General features: G+C 34.9%; 1 protein-coding gene and 2 pseudogenes across 1 annotated transcript; 1 reads left to right on the top strand and 2 right to left on the bottom strand.

Annotated features, from left to right (window-relative positions):
* Nucleotides 1-1,478: 1,478 nt before the first annotated feature.
* On the top strand, nucleotides 1,479-2,125 carry LOC149211702 (uncharacterized). Its single transcript, XM_089388463.1, has 2 exons — nucleotides 1,479-1,866; nucleotides 2,019-2,125. The coding sequence occupies exons 1-2, from the start codon at nucleotides 1,479-1,481 to the stop codon at nucleotides 2,123-2,125; spliced, it is 495 nt and encodes a 164-aa protein (XP_089244589.1).
* A 1,934-nt stretch (nucleotides 2,126-4,059) lies between these two features.
* LOC149211701 (putative protein phosphatase 2C 2 pseudogene) lies at nucleotides 4,060-5,191 on the bottom strand (annotated as a pseudogene).
* A 13,503-nt stretch (nucleotides 5,192-18,694) lies between these two features.
* Nucleotides 18,695-20,090, bottom strand: LOC149211700 (putative protein phosphatase 2C 25 pseudogene; annotated as a pseudogene).
* Nucleotides 20,091-24,831: the final 4,741 nt, after the last annotated feature.

Genomic DNA, 24,831 nt, shown 5'->3' with positions numbered 1-24,831 from the left:
CAGTCATCTATCACAATGATATCTGTCAGGATGAGATTGATTGGTTATTGGCTCTCTTTGGAATTAAGGCACAACCTATCAGTCTCGGAATTAAATATTTGGGCTTTCAGTTAAAAGTATCTGGTTACACAAAGGCGAACTGGCAGCGGATCACAGGTAGCTACTACAAGAGGATATCGGCTTGGGAGTATAGATGCCTTACTCTAGCAGGAAGAGTGATCCTCGCTCAATCGGTGTTAAACCAACTTGCAGTTTATTGGGCTCATTTATATTTCCTTCCAGCAAGCATAATATAGTCAATGAATAAGCTTTCTACAAATTTTATTTGGGGTGGACAAATGGGAAAAAGGAAATATCACCTCTCGAAATTGTCCAGTATCTCTAAGCCGAAGAGCAGGGGAGGCTGGGGTCTTTTAGACTTGAGGAATTTCAGAAAGGCACTGCTTTGTAAAACCCTGTGGAGAGGGATTTATGAAGATGGTCCTTGGAGCAACATAATACGAAAGAAATACTTTGGCATGAAGGACCTATCATTCTAGTTCAGAAAAGAAAGGATCGGATCCTCCTTCAGCTCTCCAATATGGTTAAGCCTCTGAAAGATCATAAGCTATTTCCTGAAAAATTTAATCTAGCGATTCCAATCCGGCAAAAGGATCCTCATTGGGAGAGATCAATTTATGAGTGGCGCTGAGGTGATCGATGTACCTGATCCTTTATTGATTTTTCTTCACAGGAAAGGTTTTTTATATTGGGATAGCCTAATCGCAGGTTGGCAGGGTCTGATCCCTCTCTGGAAGGAAGCATGAAGTTTGGGGATGTCGGTTGATATTGCTATTCAATGGGACCATATCAGAACTCGATTAAGAAATTGTGGCTTTTTTCACTCAGCGGAACAGGACTGCCTCATGTGGAGAAACTCGAAAGGGATGTCCTCCATTCGTGTAAAATATGTTTACCAAGATTTGAGTGGCCTAAAACAGTCTCAGCTCAGCACTTCATTCCCACCCATCTTTTGGAAATCCGGCTTCCCTACAAAAATGATTTTATTCTCATGGTTGTCTTTCCATAATAGAAATCTTTCTTGGGAAAACTGAAGGAAGCGAGGATGGTAGGGTCCTGGCTTTTGTCCTATCTGCAGGTCAGCAGAGGAAAACAACTATCACTTTTTTCTAAATTGCAAGAAATCTCAACAACTTTGGAAATCATTGGAGGACTGCTATGGAATCCAGCATATGTCCCACGCTTCTATTATGGAAGCGTTCCTATGGTGCAGTAACCAAAAGGAGTCATGGAGATCAGTTTTCATTATCACTTTTTGGAGTATCTGGAAGTGGCGCAACAGTTTTCTTTTCAATGACAATTCATCCCCTTTTCTGGAAATTTACTCCATCATTATTTCTATCTATGAAACAATCCCACAGAGACCTTGCAAGCAGTTGAATCAGAATTGTAATGAGCTCCCACATAAGCTTTCATCTATGCCAAGAGTTTTTTTCGACGGAGTTGAACAAAATGGGTCTTGTGGCTGTGGGGTTCTCATTTGGGCAAATGAAAATAGTCATTTTCTCATTCACTGGAATGGGGGGAGGGGCTCCAACAGTAAAGCCGAGGCGATGGCCCTTGCTGGCCTTGTAAAATTTTGTCTCTTTCTTAATCTTCAGGATGTCTCCATTTTTGGAGATTCGAAGGTTATGGTGGATTATGTTCTTGGGAAGAATAACATTCTCAAGCCTCAGCTTGTAGTGTGGTTAGACAGGATCGAATTCTTGTGGAATAGATCAGAGGGAGTCTCTATTCATCACATCAATAGGGCACTCAATCAACAAGTAGATGTTTTATCAAAAAAGGGTCTTCACGCGGTTCCAGGTTTATGGTTTTTACAGGTTTCTCATGAAGGGAAAATCTTCTCCATACAGGATTTTTTTCCTCTCAACTTTTAACTCTTCTTTTGCAGCTATTCTGGTCTCCCCATTTCCCTTTTGGTCTTTTTTTTCCTATCAGTTCTGCTGTCTCTCCAGATGATGTTGGTTTTAGGTTCCTATATGATGCTGTTCATCGTTTCCTATATGATGTTGTTTCTTCGTTTCCGTGGCCGCAGGATTCTCCAGACTCCTATATCTTTTGAAGATTTTGATGATGGTTGTCAGTATGGTTTTTTCTAGAAGACTTTGATGATGGCTGATTGTATGGCTCTTTTGTGTTGGTTTTGCGGCAAGATCTCTCCTTGATTTTGCTTAGATAGATCTATATGAGACATATATATTCTCATGTCATTGTCCATATATGCTATGTTTATATTTCTTATATAAATACAATTATGCTTTTTCGTCCTGAAATATATATATATATATATATTTGATTTTTTCATATATATCAATATATATTTTTATTTGAACAGCGGAAAACTTACTAAGTTACACATTTTGAAATTAAAAAAAACAACTAATTCCTCTCACTTATGCAATTTTCAATAATTGTGTATTTACAGGAGAAAATAATAACAATAATATTTTGGATTTCTTATTCTTTCCAAATAATTTACGTTTTAATCTCTTGGATTAGAATTATTTGTCTAAGCCTAAAAATTCATGGAGTCGATCAAATTAAACTTAACTATAATTAATATACATTAACCAGGTCATTCTCCACTTTTTTTAAATTAATGGTATTCATGCATGTTTATCAACAACTTTTTAATTTAATAATCATACTCATATAAAATAATATACCATAAAATATAAGTCGAACACTATTCGACAACTTTTAATTTAATAATCATACTAATATAAAATAATATACCATAAAATATACTCTAAACACTACTGGACTAGAATATTATTACACTAAATATATTGTTTAAAAGTCCAAAGGCATTTTATTAATTTATATTTTATATTTATTGTAACAGCAATTTGTAGTTTTCCAAAGGACATTGCGCACATATTTTAAGAATGGTAAAGAGTAGAATTTATCTAAATCGCATTTAAATTTTTTTTCTAAAACATGCAATTAATAGTTAATAGTTAATTTTAAGTGTATATATACATGCAATTATAGGCATAGGTATAAGAGTAGTCACAGAGTGTATGCTACGTCTTTATTAGTTGATTATAATTAACATAAAGAACATATTATCAAAATATGATATTATAAGACATCGCGGTTATGATGAGCTCCGTTGACTTCACTTAGACATGAAATTGTCATCTGCTAAGTGGTTATTAATATAAGTAATTTCGCTTTTCATTGACGTATAATATCATTTTTTTTTAATTTACACATGAAATTTCCTTCCTAAATGACGGTCATTTTGACGATGTTATTATTACAGAAGCTTTTATAATTTATAATTTTTTATTTTTATTTAATCAAATAATAAATTAATTAAAAAATCACTTTCATTAAAATGAATATATACTTTTAAAAATATTAAATTAATAAAAATATTAAAATATATAGTAAATTCTAACCTATCAATAAAATGTTAGGTCATCAATTTCATTTATTTCATTATATCAAAAAAAGTAATAACATATTATATCATCAATTTTATTATATTAATTATTTTTTTAAATGAAAGGGGTAAGTTCTTTTTATTTCTATAAATAAAAAGTAATAACATATTATACCTAATTTTTTTAAATGAAAAAGACTAGTTTCTTTTAAAAACATTATGGGCTCTCTTTTTATTACATATATATTAATACATATACCTGTCAGAACAGACTGACAACCGTCACATCCAAACTTAATCGCCATCATCGGAATCTCCATATATCAATTAACTTTATGTAATCAATTCAACATCAATTCAATTCATCAATTCACTTTGTTCATCAAACTTTTTTTCCATTATAACAATCAACTTATTATATAATTATTGGATTACGCAAAAGATATTTAAAATTGGATGATCTGCAGTCCTGTACAGAAGCGAATGTCGGTGTATCATTTTTTACAGAAAAGGACGAAAAGACCCCGTTCCCACTGCTTGATCATCAACAATATAATGTGGTCCTTTTAAAGGGTAACAACCAGGTTGGGTTAAATGGTTGTTAGTCAAGAATCTTTTGACAATAGTCCCACCTCACCTCGATTCACTCTGGAATTCTTTTTTATGCAAAAATGTGGGAGTTGTATTATCATCACACTCACATCATCCCTAGATTTTCTGGTTACTGCTAACTCTACAAGCTTTTTACAGGCAACGATGGGGCCACCTCCTAATGGTGTCAAATTAGGTTGCTTCTGAACACAGAAAGGCCTGGCGATATCCACTGCTTCTTCATTACTAACTTTATCCCATAACCCATCTGATGCCAAAACTAAAAACTCGCAATCAGATGTTATTTCAATCTTTGTGGTGTCTGGTTCAGCGGTTATCCACTCTTTCATGTGTGAATCGCCTATTGCCCTAGATACTGCCAGGGATCCCTGAACTCGCCAAACTCCGTGGCGGAGGTCCACAATTCCATTCAAATTCTCTATCCGTTGACGCTCGTCCTCCCTTCCAGCTCGATGATCGCATGTAAGGGCTTCTGAAGCACCGTCTCTGCTAATAACTGCCCGGCAATCCCCAGCATTGGAAACCACTAAGTTACCATTTATAATGAGAGCAGTTACACAAGCTGTACCGCTACCAACCTCCTGCTTCAAAAATTCTGCATCTGTTGTTAAGTACCCATCTCTAACGGCCTGTTCAAGAATGTCCTCTGTTTCGTTTTCCATTCTGAGCACTGCGTCCAGAATATTCTGCCCAATATTTTCGGCAGCGAAAGATGCAGCGTTCCGACCGCTATGACCATCAAAGACGCCAAAGAAGGCCTGTTTGGAATCGCCAAGAACATTCACAATGGCCTTGTGGGTATCTTCCATGAATTCTCGCTTACCCTTTTTGCACGAAACCGCATAATGAAAACCCTCCACATTAACCTCCATCGGCTGCTCCACGGCCACGCTCGGCGCATTGAGGCCCGGCAACTGGAGCGGAACATCTAGCATCGGCGGGCGTTGCCTCTTGTGCAGAGGCTTAGGGCACTTGTCGGCCAAAAAGGGGGATCTGCAGGAGCCGAAGACCGAGGGAGAATTCCCTGCTACAACGCAAGCCATTTTTACAATCTGCGGAGGCTGCTGTATAAATTCAACTGAGTGTATCGTTCGGAGCCTGTTAGTCCTTGTGGTTCCAATTGGGGTGTCTGCTAAGCATTTATATGGCTTCAATTGTTCAACTCAAATCAGATACAGGAAACTTGCACCGTCAAACTCCTGTGTACGCGATTACAACCGACTATGAGCTGGAACACTGTGAAACGGTCTAAAATTATAGAGGAAATCCTTATCAGTTATCACGTTTCTCTGGTCAAAGTCCCCGCACGTCATGAAAGAAACTTCCAGAGGGTTAAATTTGTTATAATGAGAATTGATTAAATCAATATTGTCGGTACGTGGGCGCTCATGCCTGCGCTGATGGCGACAAATAACCATCGGCACTAAAGTATGAAGGGTGACGTTAAGTTGTTTGTGTTTTGGAGTGAATAAATAGATTTAGAGTTTTTAATTAAAAAAAATAAATTGGGCGTTTAGATTTTATAGAATGTTTATTTATCATTAAAAAAAATATAATATTTTAAACAAAATTGATAAAAAAAAAGTGATTAAAAATATTATTTAAAAAAAAATTGGATTTAAACCTCTAATTATTAATAAGTTTATTTTTTTAATGCAAAATACATTTTTTTGAAAAAAAAAGAAATTTTTTTATTGAATTTGTTTTTTTTAAATTCAAAAACACATTTTGGAAACTTATTTTATTTAATCAAGTACATTCAAAATATGTTTTTCTTTTAAAATCTTTAATGGTTTAACGAAGGCTTTCAAAATATTCTCTTTCCAAAATCCCAATAATTTACAAAATGTTTTAAACTTTCACTTATAACTATTTTTTGTTTTCAAAAGCTCCGGTTAGGTTGTTGAAAAATGTTAGAGCATTCAAAGGAAACTTATATTAGAAAATCCTAATGGTGAGAGGGAAAACAACCACAATTTCAGTTGAGGGCACACTTGGATGATGAGAATAATAGGATGTGCATGCCGATAAGAAAGTTGTTAAACAGAAGGACAACCAATAGAAGAATACAACTATCTGTGCAAGTTTACTGCAACAAGTCATATGGGGTAAAGCATAATCAAGTTTAGGATATGGGAAGAGTGAGATCAATAATAACAAAAATACAACTATATATGTGGATAACAACATCATTATATATGGGACCCAGGAGGATTAAACGAACTAAAAACATGTGACGAAGAGGTCATGAAAATTTTCGACCAGGGGAGTCTGATGCAGAAGCATCAACCCTAGCCAATCTATTTTTGTCCAGAATCAAGAGGGTCATGAAGTGCTTCAAAGAGGAAAGAATTCCATCAATTGTAAATTATATAAAATAAAATTAGGAAATTTTATGTAAACGCAAGTGTCTAGGTTATAGAAAAATTTGGGTGATTAGTTTTTTGTTGGTGACGTAGTATTTTTTCCAGATAAGACTTTAACAAAGTAACAAGTGTAGAGATATGTGTCTATAGTTTTTGGATATATGTCTAAACAATGTTGAGTTCATTAACATATTTCCTAGCTATAGGAACTATGTTCCTATGTCATTATGTACAATTAGAAGTTGGGGACAATGTCTCAGAAGTAGAGCGAGACAAAGCTTAAGAGAGGAAGCATGAGTAAATTTTTTTTAATTTCTTTGTAAATATATATTATTAAAGAATATAACATGTTGTATGTATGTACATCCTATGTGTATTCTGATTCCGATGAAGCAGGTGTAAATGGTAGTGTAGAGTAAGCCATCAGGAGAGGAGCACTCACAAGAGCTCAGCCGAAAGTCCATCCCCTTATTGAATAAAACATTGATGAAAAGAAAATTGTGAGTGGGCCTCACCCCTCATCCTATATTATTAGCTATCCACATCTGGACCACATCTCTATCTAGCTATATCGAGGCTGAAAGAAATATATCTAGATGCAAGCTTAAATATTGACATTTGTCTCATTAAATAAAATAATATTCATAAAGTCACTAAGACTACTGGATTAAGCTAGATATTTGGGCTAGTTTGACTTGTCATTGGATTCCCGGACTATCAAACCAAATTGGACTCAAATATCTTATGGAGCTTGCAACCTTCCTACACTATATATTCAAACCAACTTGGACTCAAATATCTTATCGAGCTTGCAACTTTCCTGCACTGTATATTTAAAATCAGTAGCACCTGACTTAGGGCTACCTAACTAACGAATACTTGAATGCCAGAAGAAACAAGAAAAAAAAGAGTACCTTGAGTGGGCTTATGGTTGATCTATTCATAGATCAAGAATGGTAATTTAGAAAACCACAAAGGGGAAGAGAGTGCCTAGTAACTTGCAATTTATTAAAATTAATATAAGTAATTTCGCTTTTCATTAACGTATAATTTTTTTTTGGTTAATTTACACATGAAATTTCCTTCCTAAATAACACATGTTATTATTATAAAAGTTTATATAATTTTTATTTTTATTTATTTAAATAATTAATTAATTAAAAAATCACCTTCATTAAAATAAATATATAATTTCAAAAATATTAAAAAATTATAGCCAATTCCAACATATCAATAATATCAATAAAATGTTAGGTCATCAATTTCAATTATTCCATTATATCAATAAAAGGTAATTACATATTATACCATCACTTTCATTATATCAATTAACTTTATATAATCAATTGAATTCATCAATTGACTTTGTTTATCAATTTTTTTTCCCATTATAACAATTAACTTATTTTATAATTATTAGATTACCCAAAATATATTTACGCCGATAGGCGTCCCCCTATTGGAATTGGCAACTTAATCATTTTCTTAATTAATCTTTTTGATCGAATGGCCTGAATTGAAAGATGCCAATATATTCTCGTAGTCGTCACTAAATCAATGAACGAATTTCGCAACAGTAACTTTCTTGCATGTCTAGATCACATGTCTAAACCATATTTAAATTAATTTTTTACAAAGCATGATTAAAAATTTACTATGCCTCTTGTTGATAACCATCTATGTTGATTAGTGAGAAATGTATTTAAAAAATTTATAAAATTTTAATGTAAGAGACGTGGATCAAAGAGGAACAACCCATCGACAATTTTCCTCAAGCTTGTGAAATGATTAAAAGTTGAGACGCACCTTATACCTCTTCATATTCTGAAACATATATCTATTCAATTGTTTCCCAAGTGTTTTTTCCATTAATTTAATGATTACTTACATACGTGGGTGGTTTAAACGTATCTATGTTCAACCATACCTTTTCATATTCTGGTTTCAAAACATGCACATGCTCAACTATACCTTTTCACATTCTCAAATGTACCTGTGTTCAACCTTTTTCCAAGTGTTTTTCGACACCTATAAGGATTACCCAAGTGATTTCCTATTCGTTACTAATTCTCAAGCGATTTGAAGGTGGTTGCATTACTAATTCAACAATGCAGTTTTTACTATTGATAGTCCTGATGATGTAGGTCTCTCTGGGCACTGCAAACTGTGATTTTGTGATGTAGATTGTATTTATGTTTGTACAGAGAATTGATTTGAGTGTGGAACGGTGTAATCGATGCATCCCTTTCGGATAGAGGGTTTTTCTATGTGATCAGGCCTAAGGCTGGCACTCTGTAATGTGTTTATGGTGAATTAATCAATGTTGTGTGTATTATTATATAAACAACCTATGGAGGCCTCAAATGCTTGTTTTCTCTTTGTATTCGGCTGAATTTGGTGTTGGCCTTGTATTTTCATCTTTTGTAGTGGAAATCCCTGTGGCTAAGGCAAATTTGGTGTAATTTGGGTTCGCATTTAGAAAACCCAAAATTCACTAAGTATCAGCTCAAACTACGTTTAAACTTAGAATCCTGACCTCAAAGCTTTTAAACAAAGGTTTTGAATAATATCATGTCCATAAAACCCCAAACTACATCAATCCTGTGTATTTACTTGTTGCATCGCCGAAAGCCATTTACAAAGATAAATCATGCTAACACTTAGCAGATTCAAGAAAGCGGACGTGTAAATCTATGCATAGAAGTTTTGGACCTTATCAGGTCCGACACTTATGTCACATTGCGCAGTTGGATCGGTGATATATGATTTCCGACTCATCGCATCGGCATATTGGAGTGGAGGTGGTGAATTGATAGTCGGTGGAATCGCCGATAGCGATTAGTGATAATCGCATTGGACCCTGCCAAAGGATAGCGTTGATATTAGAGACAATTGAGACTATTGATCGTCGATATAGTGATTGAATCTGAGTCGTTCGATTGGTCGGATCTTGATTCGCAATGATAACACATATGACTGTGTAAAAAGGTGGAAAAGTGTTGTTTCGGCATTTTGGAGAGTATTTGGTCCCAAGAGGGAAAAACATAGTTTTTAAGCTTTTTCAAAGGCTTTTCACTCCTGATAGGACAAGGCATGGTTTTTAAAGGAAAAGGGGTGTTTGGCGGGGTGATTGCTTGGGTCATTTTTTGTCCATTTGGGGTTTTTAAGGCCGAATGCATATAAAACGCTTTTGATCCATATATATGTGGGCATGGGGGTATAAAGTTTAATAAGTGCCATTAAGAGGAAATTAAGCCCCGATAAGGTGTTTAGTATGTGGTATCCTTAGGGTTGCACCATTTATGTTGAATTGACTGTAATTTTTGTCTAACTATACATTTAACCGTCCTTTTATTTAAGGTTCTCTACCACAATTCATAGTTCCTTTGATGAGATTTGAAAATAATTTTACAAAATTTTCACTTTAAATACAAGTACCTCCAAAACGACAATGTGACATTGCTTTCAAAATGAACGGTTCAATTTTTCCTATTTAATAGATCTATTCATGGTTTGAAGTGATATTGAAGGGTTTTGTCCATGATCTTTGTTGAGTCTTGAAAATGTCATTCATTTGCATTATACTTTCACTATTATGTCCATTATATCACCTCCATTTCACTACTATGTCACCACATTCATCCCACTTTCATTATTATTGGGCCACCTTTATGTTTTTCCAATATTTATTATTTCTAAGCCTTTTAAGTGAATTTGTGGTTAAACATTAGAAAATAATGTGCATATGCTTATACCTAACAAATGGGTTGAGATTGTTGACATGTGTAGGTTGAAAGGAGGCTTCTAGAAGACCCTTATGTGGCACTCTAAGGCCAAATTCGAATTTGGTTGGAAAGAATCATGGGATCATGAGGATATGTGTCACATCTCCTAATTGTATTGTAACTCTAAAAAGACATGTGTCTTATCAGTTCCTATTTTGATTAGGACTCTAGAGGTAGAGGGAGAGATTCATGGACTATCATTAATGAGATGGCTCTCATCTTTTTGTATAAATAGGAGATCTCTCTCCTTCATTTGCTAGTCTTTTCCTTTAGTCTTTTCTTAGTCCTTTTAGCTTGTTAGTCCCATGGCTTTTGAAAGCTTTTGTACTTTGTACTTTTGAAGAAATTGAATAAAGCTTTGATGTTCTCAACATGGAAGGAGATGTGAAGTAGATGTCATGGAGCATATTAGAATGTACGTAGAGTAGATTTCATTTTGTAAATATTGCTTTGTAGAATGTAAGGTAGATTAGATTTTCATTCATGCAATTTTAATTTATGCAAGTGTGTTTAATTTTGCTTTGATTTCATAGGTGGTAGGGGGTCCCTGCCTTGTACAGATGTCTTTGTTGTATTTGCTTTATCTCTAATGATATTTTCAGTTGTCATATTCATAAGTTGTTGCCTTTATTTTATTTTTCTAGCTTGATTTCTAAGTTTAGTTTCTCAAGTTGTATGCTAACATATTGATGGTCTCTTTATCATAAGTTGTTCATCTTTCAGAGATCAGAATACTAATAAATTACAGCTGGCTTTGAGTACTTTTTAGACTAATCTTTAACTACTTCCTAATCGTGCTTTACATAATTCCATATGCTGAAAGCAGAGAGTTAGGAAGAGCTGAACATTATAACTAGTCTTTAAAGTAGATTTTTCTCATTTTTGATCACTTTTTAAACTCATCTCTAACTACTTCCTAATCGTGTTTTACATAGTACCATATGTTGGAAGCAGAGAGTTAGGAAGAGATAAACATTATCATTGGTTTCTAAAGTGGTTTTTCTTACCTTTTTATTGCAGCAGCATGAGTAGTGACTAGTGCCATTAGAAAGTGGTTTTTATGCTTTGCTTTCAGTTTCATTTCAAGTTATTTCTTTCAAGCTCTTTCTTTGCAAGTTTAAAGTTTGATTACTTTTTAGACTTATTTCTAACTACTTCTTAATCGTGTTTCACATAGTACTATATGTTGGAAGCAGAGAGTTAGGAAGAGTTGAACATTATAACTGGTCTTTAAAGTGGTTTTTCTTACTTGTCACCTTAGAGCTTGATTACTTTTTGGACTTATTTCTAACTACTTCTTAATCGTGTTTCACATAGTACTATATGTTGGAAGCAGAGAGTTAGGAAGAGTTGAACATTATAACAAAATAAACTATAAAACAACGAAGTAAGAAAGAGGTTAACTAAGCACATATAGTGCACCACACTTCATCAGTTTACGATACCCGGATTGATAATTTATGTAGAGCAATTTAAGACGTTAAATTAACTAGACATTTTGGCGCCGTTGCCGGGGAAGTGTAATTAGGAGACCTTATTTCTTACATCTGAAAAAAAAATTAATAATCCTTGAGTATGCTCTCCTCTTGCACTTTGTGTGATCTGGAGGATCAGAAAAAGGATTGTTAAGTAAAAAAAAAAAGACGTTAAATTGACTAGACAATCTTTACCTCAAATTTGAATCTTTGGTCATGGATAGAGGCTTCTTTCTTGTTCTTGAATGACTTTTACCTCAAATTAACCACTACTGCTCAATTTTGCCTATTTTACAAAGCTTTTATGGTTTTAAGTGATATCGAAGCGGTTTCTAAAATCCCTATATGCTAATTGACAGGAATGCTAAGCTCAGAAGAAATCTGGGGTGCCGAGTCTATTCGTTATTAGGGCCATTAACGATTTACTCTATTAACGATATTTTCATGGGTTTACTATGTTAACGATTTAAGGGTGAAACTCTTTCTTTGTTGATGGGGTTGAGAGTTATGAGGAAGCATGCATGGAGCCAGTGGATCAGATCCTTGAGCGGTGGAACACCGAGCAAGTGGAGTATTAAACCGGCGAAACCTATAGGTGGTTTTCAAAATTCGGAAAAGTCATTTTCGCATTGCTTCCATGGCCTCGGTAGTAATTTATTTTTTGACCCGATAAAACGTGGAGTTGCCACGTTGATATTAAAAATACTATTAATATTGTTTAATATGCATTATTATTATTATTATTTACTATTAATATTAATTAATACATTTTAGTATTAATATAATTCACATTAACAACATTAAATATGAATAAAATTTTAATATTTAGTTTTAATATTATTTACAAATATTACTATTAATATGAAAATTCATTATAGATTATATATTATAATATATAATCACACCCAGATGCGGGTGGCAACTTGACAAATGTTTGAGCTTGTCGTGATGGGCAGCTGGCGTCTTGAGGTGGCTTGCCAGGACGGCTACACTCGTCGGCTCTGCTACGCATTAATGCCTTTAAATGCTGAGGAGATGGCTTTGCAGAAGGGAGATGGTCTCAAGCAAGGCGACTTAAACGCCCTGTACTCTGATACGATGGGGTTCGTTCTGTCTGCATCCAGATTGTTCCGAGCAGAGGTCTATTTAATGGCGCATTTGATCCAGGTGTGGTATGTTCGGTATATTGTCATGTTGTTTTATGAGAAGGTTGGAAAGAGGCCGAGCTCTGGCGGTGTGAGTAGTGGCAGAGGCTTCACCTCTATTCAGTCTGCGCTCTCTCGGCTCTTGTTTGTGAAGGGGATCGCGAGGGTCCATAATTTGGTTCCGGTTTCTATTAAGGTGGTTCTGGGTGGAAGAATTAAGGCTCTGCGTCTTGATATTTTGCCTCCTACTGTAAAAAGCACGAGATTTCCCCTGCTCATGGCGCCGAGACAACGAGGAGTCCCGAGAAGAGGGGGTGTTTGGGGGATAAGTCGACGGCAGGAGGCTCAAGCAAGAGCAATTCCGCAGCTTGCCATTGTGACACCTCTGTCTTCTCCCTCAGAGGAGTCGGACCCTTTAGAAAGTCAAGTCCATACCTCACGCTTTACCTTCAGGTGCCGGAGAAATCAGTCACTTGTCTCTTTACTGATAGCTGTAATTGCTACGGAGGAAGAGGAGGATGTGGACAGCCAGGAGGAGGACGATGGGGAGCAAGCTCATACTGGTAATGCCCGAGTGATGGCGGAGGCTGGTAATGTTGAAAATCCTCCTCTAGACGATGTCAATCCTGTGGAGCCTGGTCTTGGTCTGGGTTCGCTTCAGCAGCCAGTTTACCGACCGGATTTCCACCTGGAAGTGATCGAAGATGCTATCGTGCCAGAAACCGACAACAATGCACAAGGTGAGCCTCCAAAGGCTTAATTCCTGTTTCTTCTGGCGTTCAATGGTCATGTTTTGGAGTTTTGGAGGGGTTTCTTCTCTTTCCGAGGTCCCCAGTTTTTTGATTTTGGGTAGGGGACCTTCCAGAGTTCGTGGTGTCTCCAGAACTCTGGAAACAATGGTCCTTCTACTCTCCTATGTTACAATGCTTCCAGCAGCAAGACACAAGAGGCATGCAATGGATCAATGGTTCTTCAATTATGCTTGCTGCTGTTCTTTTGTAGGGATCTCTTTTGTAACTCAGAGGGCCACATGCTACTGCTTCGTCCGTGCTCATATCTATCGACTCTATCTTTGTAATTCAGGTGGCCATGCGCACCTGCTATGTTCTTCTGACAGAGGGTGGCCTTATGCATCCTCAGAGGCTAGTTCCTCTTTGTAAATATTTTTCTTCTTTTAATACAATAGCTTAGTCTTTACACAGAAAAAAAAAATATATATTATAATATATAATATAAATTTAAGTTATTTTATTTTTAATTTATTTAATGTGGTAATTTTAAATTATTTTAAGTTTGTATTATTTTAATTTATTAATAATATTAATATTAATACTAATAAATATTGTTATTACAAATATAATTAACATTAATAACATTAAATATATTTTTTTTTCCGGAGAAAAAAACGAACTTTTTATCACTATAAAAAGTTACATATACATTCTGCAGCTTTCGTTTGCTGTAATACTTATGTAAGCCTGCAAAAAAATCTTGGCCTCTTCAAAAGAGGAGATAACAGCTCCCTTTCTCCATATTTTCAAAACGCATCCATGGTTCCTTGTGTTTGATAACTAGAATCTACATCTTGCTTCTTTTACGAGCTTCCTCTATCAAGGAAAACAACCCTAGAATTAATAACATTAAATATGTATAAAATTTTAATATTATTTATTAATAATATTAATTAATATGAATGTGAATATTAATATTATTTTTAGTATTATTAATATTTATGTCAATATGAAAATCAACCATGGTAAATGATGGCCAACCATGTTTATTTTAGGGTTTATAATATTCATTCAAACATCACACTGTGAAAAAGATTGTCTCAATATGAAAACCAATCATGGTCAACTATGGGCAATGAAACAGGCGCCATTCTATAATCAAAATCTCTGAAAAGACTCTACAATAGAATGTACAATACATGAATGAAGGAATTGATGGAAGAAACCCAGCCATCAATAATGGAATATATATCAGTAAAACCCAGAGGCCACAACTGAAAGTTGGACAGGGTGATTTGGACAGGGTGATTTGAGATGACAAACAAAGTGAAATCGAAGAGTAGAGTTTCTACTATCCATCAGTTAATTAAACACCTCCATAAAATCCTACGATTTTTGACAAAGAAATATAAAAGGTATGGGATTAAATCCCTTTTGTTACTACCTCAACATCAATAACTGGCCTCTGCCAAGAAAATGAAGGAACATTCAGAAAACGATACTGAAAATGCAATTGTCATAACATAGGACATGAATTGTTGTGGTTGTTGTTAAAGTCCGGCGACAAGTCAAAATCATGTTCACTGAACAATCATGGTGAAATGGTTAATTATATATTTTATTAAATTAAAAATAAAAACTTTGATTAAAAATAAAAGATACAAGTAATAAAGTAATAAATAAAGTTAAATTAAACCCAAAAAAAGCATGTGGAACCAAGTGGCTCTTGCATGCAGCAACGCCTTTTATATCTTCGGCCTTCAGCTCCAACATTAGCCAAGTGGTTGCCCCTTCTAGATCTTCGGACTTTAGCTCCAAGATGAGACTCTTCATCTGGCTCGGATCCTCTTATGAAATGGATCTACATATCTGCCAAGCTTTTGTTGTCTGCAAACACATAGATATACTCTTATGAAATGGATCCTCCCTATCCGCAAAGATTTTGTTGTCCACAAACACCACCACTCCGCAAACTAGGTTGATGCAAAGAATAAATGTAGGGTTTCTGGAGGGGTGAAAATGCTTGAGAGCTAGAGCTTGGGTGGTGAAGAACAGTCTGCATGCAGAAGTGTGGAGGGAAAAAGAACAGAAATGCGGAGAGATGCCAAGCTCAGTGCACTTTCATTGCGGAAGACAATGGAGTTCTTTTTTTCCCAAAGCGGGCAATAAAAGACCTCTTACTGCAAGCTTCGCTTATACCAATGTAGAAATGTGGTGACAAGTTATATTTTATCCAAAGTGTGGAAAATTGTGGTGACAACTAACTATTGGCATTTTATGCAAAGTTTTATATAACTATTGGCATTTTATGAAAAGTTTACTATATAGCTGCCACCTCTCACCTCTCAGGTAGCTAGCTACCACTGTCTGCCACCTCTCAGGTCACTGGCTACCACCACCTCTCAACTTCTTGCCACCAAACACAATATGAAATTAGTCTTTACCATCTGCGGAGGAAGGTTTCCGGTGAGACTGTTGTTCGATAGGCTTACCTTTGTTAAATTACTATATTTTCCAAAATTGCCAGAGATTGTTCCAGATAAATTGTTGTTATGCAGATAAAGAAGGCTCAAATTAGGAAGCCGGAATATGTCCTCCAATATGGATCCCATCAGATTATTGCCGGAAATGTATAGCATTATCAGTGCCTTCAATTCTCTGAGTTCCTGTGGAATTCTTCTCGTCAAGCCATTTTCAAAGAGTTTCAGTATGACGAGAGATATTAACTTTCCGAGCTTGGCAGGAATCAGTTCGGTTAAAGAATTATGTGAAATGTCAAGCTTCTGCGAGTTGGAACAGTTCCCTATCTCTGTCGGAATGTGACCCTCAAAGGAATTGTGAAAGAGGAATAGGAGTTCGAGTCTCTTCAACATCCCTACTTCTGAAGATATGCTCCCTGGGATTAAGTTGTTTTTGCAGCCGAAGTGACACCAAATTCGTCCAATCGGCCAGAAATCTCCCATCGAGATTCCTCGTCAAGGAATTTCTAGATATTCCTAATTCCATTATGCGATCCAGAGAAGCCAGACTGAGTGGTATCGGACCCTGAAGATTATTCACTGACAAGTCCATGAAAGTTAGGCTTTTGCAGTCAAAGAGGGGAGGATTCTGAAGAAATTTATTGCTCTGAAGGAGGGAAAGACATCGAAATTCCGTGAGGAGACATGGTCTGGGCAAAGGTCAAATTTCATCTATGGTGGCCATTTACCTCGCGCCTTTGACTAAAAAGGTGAGCCTCCAAGACCCATTCCATTTCAAGACCATCGCTACAATTCTTTCTATATGAAATGTGGAAACATTCCGCCCTGAATCCAATTGCCACTTGAGTACGCGAAGTTGGTGAAATGCTTTCCCCCGTCTGTCCCTCCTTACTGGCCAAAGAGAATAGATAAGACCTCCTTCACTCATGCTCTGGATCTTCACCACTTGGTTCATCAACGATAGAATCTAAAGAAGAATCATGCACTTTGTCATGCTTCCTTTCCATCATTATAGCCCTGGCTTGCTTTATTCAAGCGAACTGCCCCGAAACCTTACCTCATGTCTGCCATTTCTCGACTCCTCATCATTCTCAATAAATCCTTCTTGTTCTAACTTGCAGATAAGGTATCAAGGCGGTGCCTGAAATATTCTGCACTATACCTGGTGGGAACTCCACTGTCAAAAGACTGTAGCGTGAGCAATACTGTCGCATTGTTCAATTTTCTACAATAGGTGAGACTACATGCAGCGGCCATTCAGCGACATGTGCTGCCACGAAGTTATCAGTGAGAGGAGATAGGAGCGTAGAAGAAGTGACAAGTGCCTAGAAGAAATGGCAGATGGCAGCTTGCTTGCGCAATTGAAAAACTTAGGATAAAATTACTTGTCCCGGCTGAAATAACATCGGGGCACGTGAGGCCTGCAATAAGACCTTGAATTCACAAGTTTGATTATAAGTTTCTTACACTGATATTGCCAAAGATAAACTTTGGTTAAAATTGCTCAAACACTGAAAATTTACGGTCAACTAAAAAACTAATACCTGGTCAATGCTCTATCAAACACTATATCCTTACTATGCTGGAAGCAAGGACTAATAATATACCATAAAATATACTTTAAACCATATTTGACAACTTTTAATTTAATAATCATACTAATATAAAATAATATACCATAAATTATACTCTAAACACTATTCGACGAGAATATTATTACACTAAATATATTGTTTAAAAGTCCAAAGGCATTTTATTAATTTATATTTTATATTTATTATAACAGCTATTTGTACTTTTCCAAAATGACATTGCGCACACATTTTAACGAATGGTAAAGAGTAGAATTTATCTAAATCGTATTAAAAAAAATCTTCTAAAACATATACGGCAGTAGTCAAGTAAATAGTTAATAGTTAATTTTAAGTGTATATATACATGATATGTATAAGAGTAGTCATAGAGTGTAGAGTGTATGCTACGTCTTTATTACTTGATTATAATTAACATAAAGAACATGTTATCTTCATATGATATTATGAAACATCGCGGTTACCATGAGCTCCATTCACTTCACTCGAGACATGAAATTGTCATCCGCTAAGTGGTTATTAATATAAGTAATTTCGCTTTTCATTGACGTATAATATCAATTTTTTTATTTTTATTTTTTTTACACATGAAATTTCCTTCTTAAATGACGGCCATTTTGACGATGTTATTATTACAAAAGTTTTTATAATTTATAACTTTTAATTTTTATTTAATCAAATAATTAATTAATTAAAAAAATCACCTTCATTAAAATGAATATATAATTTTAAAAATATTAAATTAATAAAAATATTAAAAAGTATAGTAAATTCCAACATATCAATAAAATGTTAGGTCATCAATTTCATTTATTTCGTTATATCAATAAAAAGTAAAAACATATTATACCATCAATTTCATTATATCAATTAACTTTATATAATCAATTCAATTCATCAATTGACTTTGTTCATCAAACTTTTTTTCCCATTAATTATTGGATTACCTCAAAGATATTTTAAAAATTAAAATTGGATGATCTGCAGTCCTGTACAGAAGCGAATGTCGGTGTATCACTTTTTACAGAAAAGGACGAAAGACTCGAGGCCCCGTTCCCACTGCTTCATCATCAACAATATAATGTGGTCCTTTTAAAGGGTAACAACCAAGTTGGGTTAAATGGTTGTTAGTCAAGAATCCTTTGACAATACTCCCACCTCACCTCACTTCACTCTGGAATTCTTTTTTATGCAAAAATGTGGGAGTTGTACTATCATCACACTCACATCATCCTTGGATTTTCTGGTTACTGCTAACTCTACAAGCTTTTTACAGGCAGCGATGGGGCCGCCTCCTAATGGTGTCAAATTAGGTTGCTTCTGAACACAGAAAGCCCTGGCGATATCCACTGCTTCCTGATTACTAACTTTATCCCACAACCCATCTGATGCCAGAATTAAAAACTCGCAATCAGATGTTATTTCAATCTTTCTGGTGTCTGGTTCAGCTGTTATCCACTCTTTCATGTGTGAATCGCCTATTGCCCTAGATACTGCCAGGGATCCCTGAACTCGCCAAACTCCGTGGCGGAGGTCAACGATTCCACCCAAATTCTCTATCCGTTGCCGCTCGTCCTCCCTTCCAGCTCGATGATCGCATGTAAGAGCTTCTGAAGCACCGTCTCTGCTAATAACTGCTCGGCAATCCCCAGCATTGGAAACCACTAAGTTACCATTTACAATGAGAGCAGTTACACAAGCTGTACCGCTACCAACCTCCTGCTTCAAAAATTCTGCATCTGTTGTTAAGTACCCATCTCTAACAGCCTTTTCAAGAATGTCCTCTGTTCGTTTTCCATTCTGAGCATTGCGTCCAGAATATTCTGCCCAAGACGCCAAAGAAGGCCTGTTTGGAATCGCCAAGAACATTCACAATGGTCTTGTGGGTGTCTTCCATGATTTCTCGCTTACCCTTTTTGCACGAAACTGCATAATGAAAACCCTCCACATTAACCTCCATTGGCTGCTCCACGGCCACGCCCGACGCATTGAGGCCCGGCAACTGGAGAGGCTTAGGGCACTTGTCCGCCAAAAAGGGGGATCTTCAGGAGCCGAAGACCGAGGGAGATTTCCCTGCTACAACGCAAGCCATTTTTACAATCTGCGGAGGCTGCTGTATAAATTCAATTGAGTGTATCGTTCGGAGCGTGTTAGTCCTTGTGGTTCAACTCAAATCAGATATAGGAAACTTGCACCGTCAAACTCGTGTGACGCCATTACAACCGTGCATTATTATATATGTAATACAACCGACTATGAGCTGGAACACTGTGAAACGGTCTAAAATTATAGAGGAAATCCTGATCAGTTATCACGTTTCTCTGGTCAAAGTCCACGCTCGTCATGAAGGAAACTCCCAGAGGGTTAAATTTCTTATAGTGAAAATTGATTAAATCAATATTGTCGGTACGTGGGCGCTCATGCCTGCGCTGATGGCGAGAGATAACCATCGTCACTAAAGTATGAAGGGTGACGGGTGACGTTAAGTTGTTTGTGTTTTTGAGTGAATAAATAGATTTAGAGTTTTTAATAATAAAAAAATTGGCTTTAAACCTATAATTATTAATAAGTTTATTTTTTTTTATTCAAAATAATTAAAAAAAAAAATTATTGAAAAAATATTTTATTTTTATTCAAAACACATTTTGGAAACTTATTCTCTTAATGAAGGATTTCAAAATATTCTCTTTCCAAAATCTCAATAATTTACGAAATGTTTTAAACTTTCACTTACAATTAATTTTTGTTTTCAAAAGCTCCCGTTAAATTGTTGAAAAATGTTAAAGCATTCAAAGGAAACTTCTACTAGAAAATCTTAATGTTGAGAGGGAAAACAACCACAATTTCAGTTGAGGGCAGAGTTAGATGATGAGATTAATAGGAGATGATGAGATTAATAGGATGTGCATGCCGATAAGAAAGATGTTAAAGAGAAGGACAACCAATAGAAGAATACAATTATGTGTGCAAGTTTACCGCAACAAGTCATATGGAGTAAAGCATAATTAAGTTTGGGATCCGGGAAGATTGAGATCAATAATGGAACAACAATACAACTATATATGTGGATAAAAACATCATTATATAAGGGACCCAGGAGGATTGAATGAACTGAAAACACATGATGAAGAGGTCATGAAAATTTTCAACCTGGGGACTTTGTTGTAGAAGCATCATCACTAGCCAATCCGTTTTTTTCTAGAACCAAGAGGGTCATGAAGTCCTTCAAAGAGGAAGGAATTCCATCAATTGTAAATTATATAAAATAAAATTAGGAAATTTTGTGTAAATACAAGTGTCCCGGTTCTAGAAAGATTTGGGTGGTTAGTTTGTTTTGGTGAGCTAGTATTTTTGCCAAACAAGACATTAACAAAGTAGCAAGTATAGAGTTATGTGTCTATAGTTTTTGGATATATGTCTAAACAAGGTCGAGTTCATTAAGATGTTTCCTAGCTATAGGAACTATGCCTTTATGTACAATTAGAAGTTGGGGGACAATGTCTTAGAAGTAGAGCGAGACAAAGCTTGAGAGAGGAAGCATGAGTAAATTTTATGTAATTTATTTGTAAATATATATTATTATAGAATATAGCATGTTTTATGTCTGTACATGTCATATGTGTATTCTGATTCCGATGAAGCAGGTATAAATGGTAGTGTAGAGTGAGCCATTATGAGAGGAGCACTCATAAGAGCTCAGCCGAAAGTCCATCCCCTTATAAATAAAACATTGATGAAAAGAAGATTTTTTTATTCACAAAAGTACTATCATTGACTGAGTTTTGTTATAAAAAGTTATGTTGTGTGTGTGGTCATATAGTGAGAGAGATTGTGTAATCAGATTAATCCCATCCATCTCTTTGTATTTCATGAATACATATTATGTCGATACCTATGTGATACCTATTAATTTGATTTTTTAGCGTATCATTCTTAGTGGGAAGTTACAGTTCAGACTTATATTTTGCAAGATGAAGATCTGCTACAAGAACTCTATTGAATCTAGTTGTGGTCATTTCTTTTATCTTTAAACCATAGATACTCTTGCATAGAGGAGTTTTTACCATTTACTACAAAATACGAGATAATGCCTGTCACAAAATTAACGTAAGTCTATCAAATGCACATAATGCATAATGTCAGAAAATATAGAAATCTTAACATTTTGAAACTTGTTGTGAGTGGGCCTGACCCCTTATCCTATATTATTAACTATCCACATCTGGACCACATCTCTATCCAGCTATATCGAGGCTGAAAGAAATATATCTAGATGCAAGCTTAAATATCGGCATGTGTCTCGTTAAATAAAATAATATTCGTAAAGTCGCTAAGACTACTGGATTAAGCTAGATATTTGGGCTAGTTTGACTTGTTATTGGATTCCCGGACTATCAAACCAACTTGGACTCAAATATCTTACGGAGCTTGCAACCTTCCTGCACTATATATTTAAAATCAGTAACACCTGACTTAGGGCTACCTAACTAACGAATGCTTAAATGCTAGAAGAAACGAGAAAACAAAGAGTACCTTGAGTGGGCTTATGGTTGATATATTCATAAATCAGGGATGGTAATATAGAAGACCACAAAGGGGAAGAGAGTGCCTAGTAACTTGCAAGACCAAGGCATTAAGGTGAACACGCCATTAGGGATATTTCATGAAAATGAGCATTGATCCTGGAGAGTGAAATCAAATATCAAAGAAAAGTAAGGACAAATGATTTAGAGCAGCCAGAACAACTGTGTCACAATATAAAAAATATTATCGAGCATCAAAATGTCACATAATCATTAATAAATGATATAATGTGACATAATAGTTGATGATTCTCACATTGCAAAATAACCATTGAGGATGTCATGGTGCACCATAATCATTGAAGAATGTTGTAGTACAACATAACCATTGATAAATGTTACAATGCAACTTAATCATTAGGAATATCTGAAATAGACATAATCCATCTAAGTTTAATGTCTCAACATGATATAAGTATTAAGGAATGATAAAATCTAACATAACCCTTTAAGCATGTAAGAACACAACGTAACCCTTAATGAAGTCATGATGCAATAGAACCATATTATTCAGCTCTCAATATCACAATATGACATAATTATATTATCAACCATGGTCAATCAAATTTAATCATAAGAAATCATGGTCAACAATAATCAAACATGGTTAAACAAATCAACCATCTTCAACCTTGATTAGCCGTAATCAAATATGTTCAACTATTTCTAGTCATAGTCGGCCATGGTCACTAAAATCAAACTTTGGTCAAATATGAGAAACCTTAGTGAAACAGTCTTAATAATAGTCAAACATGAAAAAATTTGGCTAAACATAGTGAACCATAATCAACCATGGCCAAGCATACTATGCCTTGGTCACCCATGGTCAAACCATACTCAATTATAGTTAATCGTGGTCCAAGATCGTTAAAAATAATGAGAAATGGTTACACACATTTAAACATGAAAAATCATGGTTAACTAGAGTCATCCATGGTCAACCAAAGTCAACCATAGTCAAACATGGTCAACTATAACCAATCATATTTTTCTATAGTCAAACATGGTAAACTATAATCAACCATATTTTTCTATAGTCCAACATGTTCATCCTTGATAAAACATAGTAAACCATAGTCAAGCATGATCAATCATGATAAAAATTCTCAACTATGGTAAAACAATAAACAATGGTCAACCATGGTAAATTATAATAAAACATGATCAACAATAAGCAATCATGGTAAACAATAATCATAATCAAATATCATAGATATTTTAATATTATTAACATTGATACTTTAATTTGGAAATCTTCTAGCCTTACCCACAAATGTCACAAATGTCAATGGTCAAGTAGCACAACCAAGGTGGTTGATATCCCTTAGATGCCATTTTCCACCTTTTTAACTTATTCATGAACATATATCAACAACTTTTAATTGAGTGATGATGCTAATTATAAATTAACATACAATAAAATATACTCTAAACACTATTGTGGATTGCCTAAAAATCACAAGACATTTTATAACTTTGTATTTAATAAATTTATATTAATAATTTGGAATTTTCCAAAATGATAATGCTCACATACTTTAGTACATTGGTATGTGGTAGGATAATCTAAATTATTTCCCTTTTTTTGTTTCAAAATAAGTGCATTCCTTTAATTTTCAATATAGATTATCTAATAAACAATAAACATTATGATTCGTAGGTGGTAGGATAATCTAAATTATTTCCCCTTTTTTTTTGTTTCAAAATAAGTGCATTCCTTTAATTTTCAATATAGATTATCTAATAAACAATAAACATTATGATTGGTAGGTGGTAGAATTATCTAGATTATACTTAGAAATTTTTTTTCACAAATAAAATATATTTTTTCTTAATATAATAGGTTACCTTATCATAATTTAGTTCTTAAACTAACAATAAAAATAACTACTTTTATCTCTAAAAAAATATAACTATTATTCAAAAGATAACCTTAAATTATCTATTACACACTATTCTTATAACATAAAAAAAAATTAAACAATATTTCAAATTCAATGATCTGCGGTGAATAGAGATGCGAATGCTTGTAATTTGGAATTTCAAAACAGAACTATCTATCAAATTTCACGATTTTTACATCTCTAAAACATATTCACAATTACAACAATTTTTTTTACAATTTTACAAAAATTTAAGACCAAACAAGTCACCCTGTAACCAACAATTTAACTAATCACCCTCTACCCAACAATTTAACCATCAAATTCTATCACTGTTTCCCACTGCTTGATTATAAGAATTTGAGATGTGGTCCTTGTCAAATTCCATCACTCGTTCCGACTGCCTGATCATAAGAATATGAGAGGTGGTCCTTTTAAAGGGCAACGCTCAGGTTGGGTTAGGTGGTTGTTAGTCAAGAATCCTTTGACGGTACCTCACTTCATTAACACCCAGGCTGGGTTAGATGATTGTTAGTCAAGAATCCTTTAACGGTACCTCACTTCACTTCACTGTCTAATTCCTTTAACAGAGGAAATCCTTATCACGTTTCTCTGGTCAAAGTTGCCCCTCGTCATGAAGGAAACTTCCAAAAGGTTAAATTTCTTATTATGAAAATTTGATTAAATCAATATTGTCGGTACTTGGGCGCTCATGCCTGCGCTGA

Source organism: Pinus tabuliformis, chromosome 1_1 (assembly GCF_031772625.1).
Source record: "Pinus tabuliformis cultivar Carrire ecotype Pingquan chromosome 1_1, CPIR1, whole genome shotgun sequence".
Taxonomy (NCBI): Eukaryota; Viridiplantae; Streptophyta; class Pinopsida; order Pinales; family Pinaceae; genus Pinus; species Pinus tabuliformis.
The sequence above is the reverse complement of the archived record's forward strand: the minus strand, read 5'-3'. Positions and strand labels throughout refer to the sequence as shown.

Bases quoted from the DNA above. Each gene is read 5' to 3' on its own strand.
- LOC149211702 (XM_089388463.1), top strand. From the start codon at position 1,479: ATGCCAAGAGTTTTTTTCGACGGAGTTGAACAAAATGGGTCTTGTGGC. The intron at 1,867-2,018 runs GTTTATGGTTTT...CTGTCTCTCCAG, and splicing joins GGGTCTTCACGCGGTTCCAG to ATGATGTTGGTTTTAGGTTC.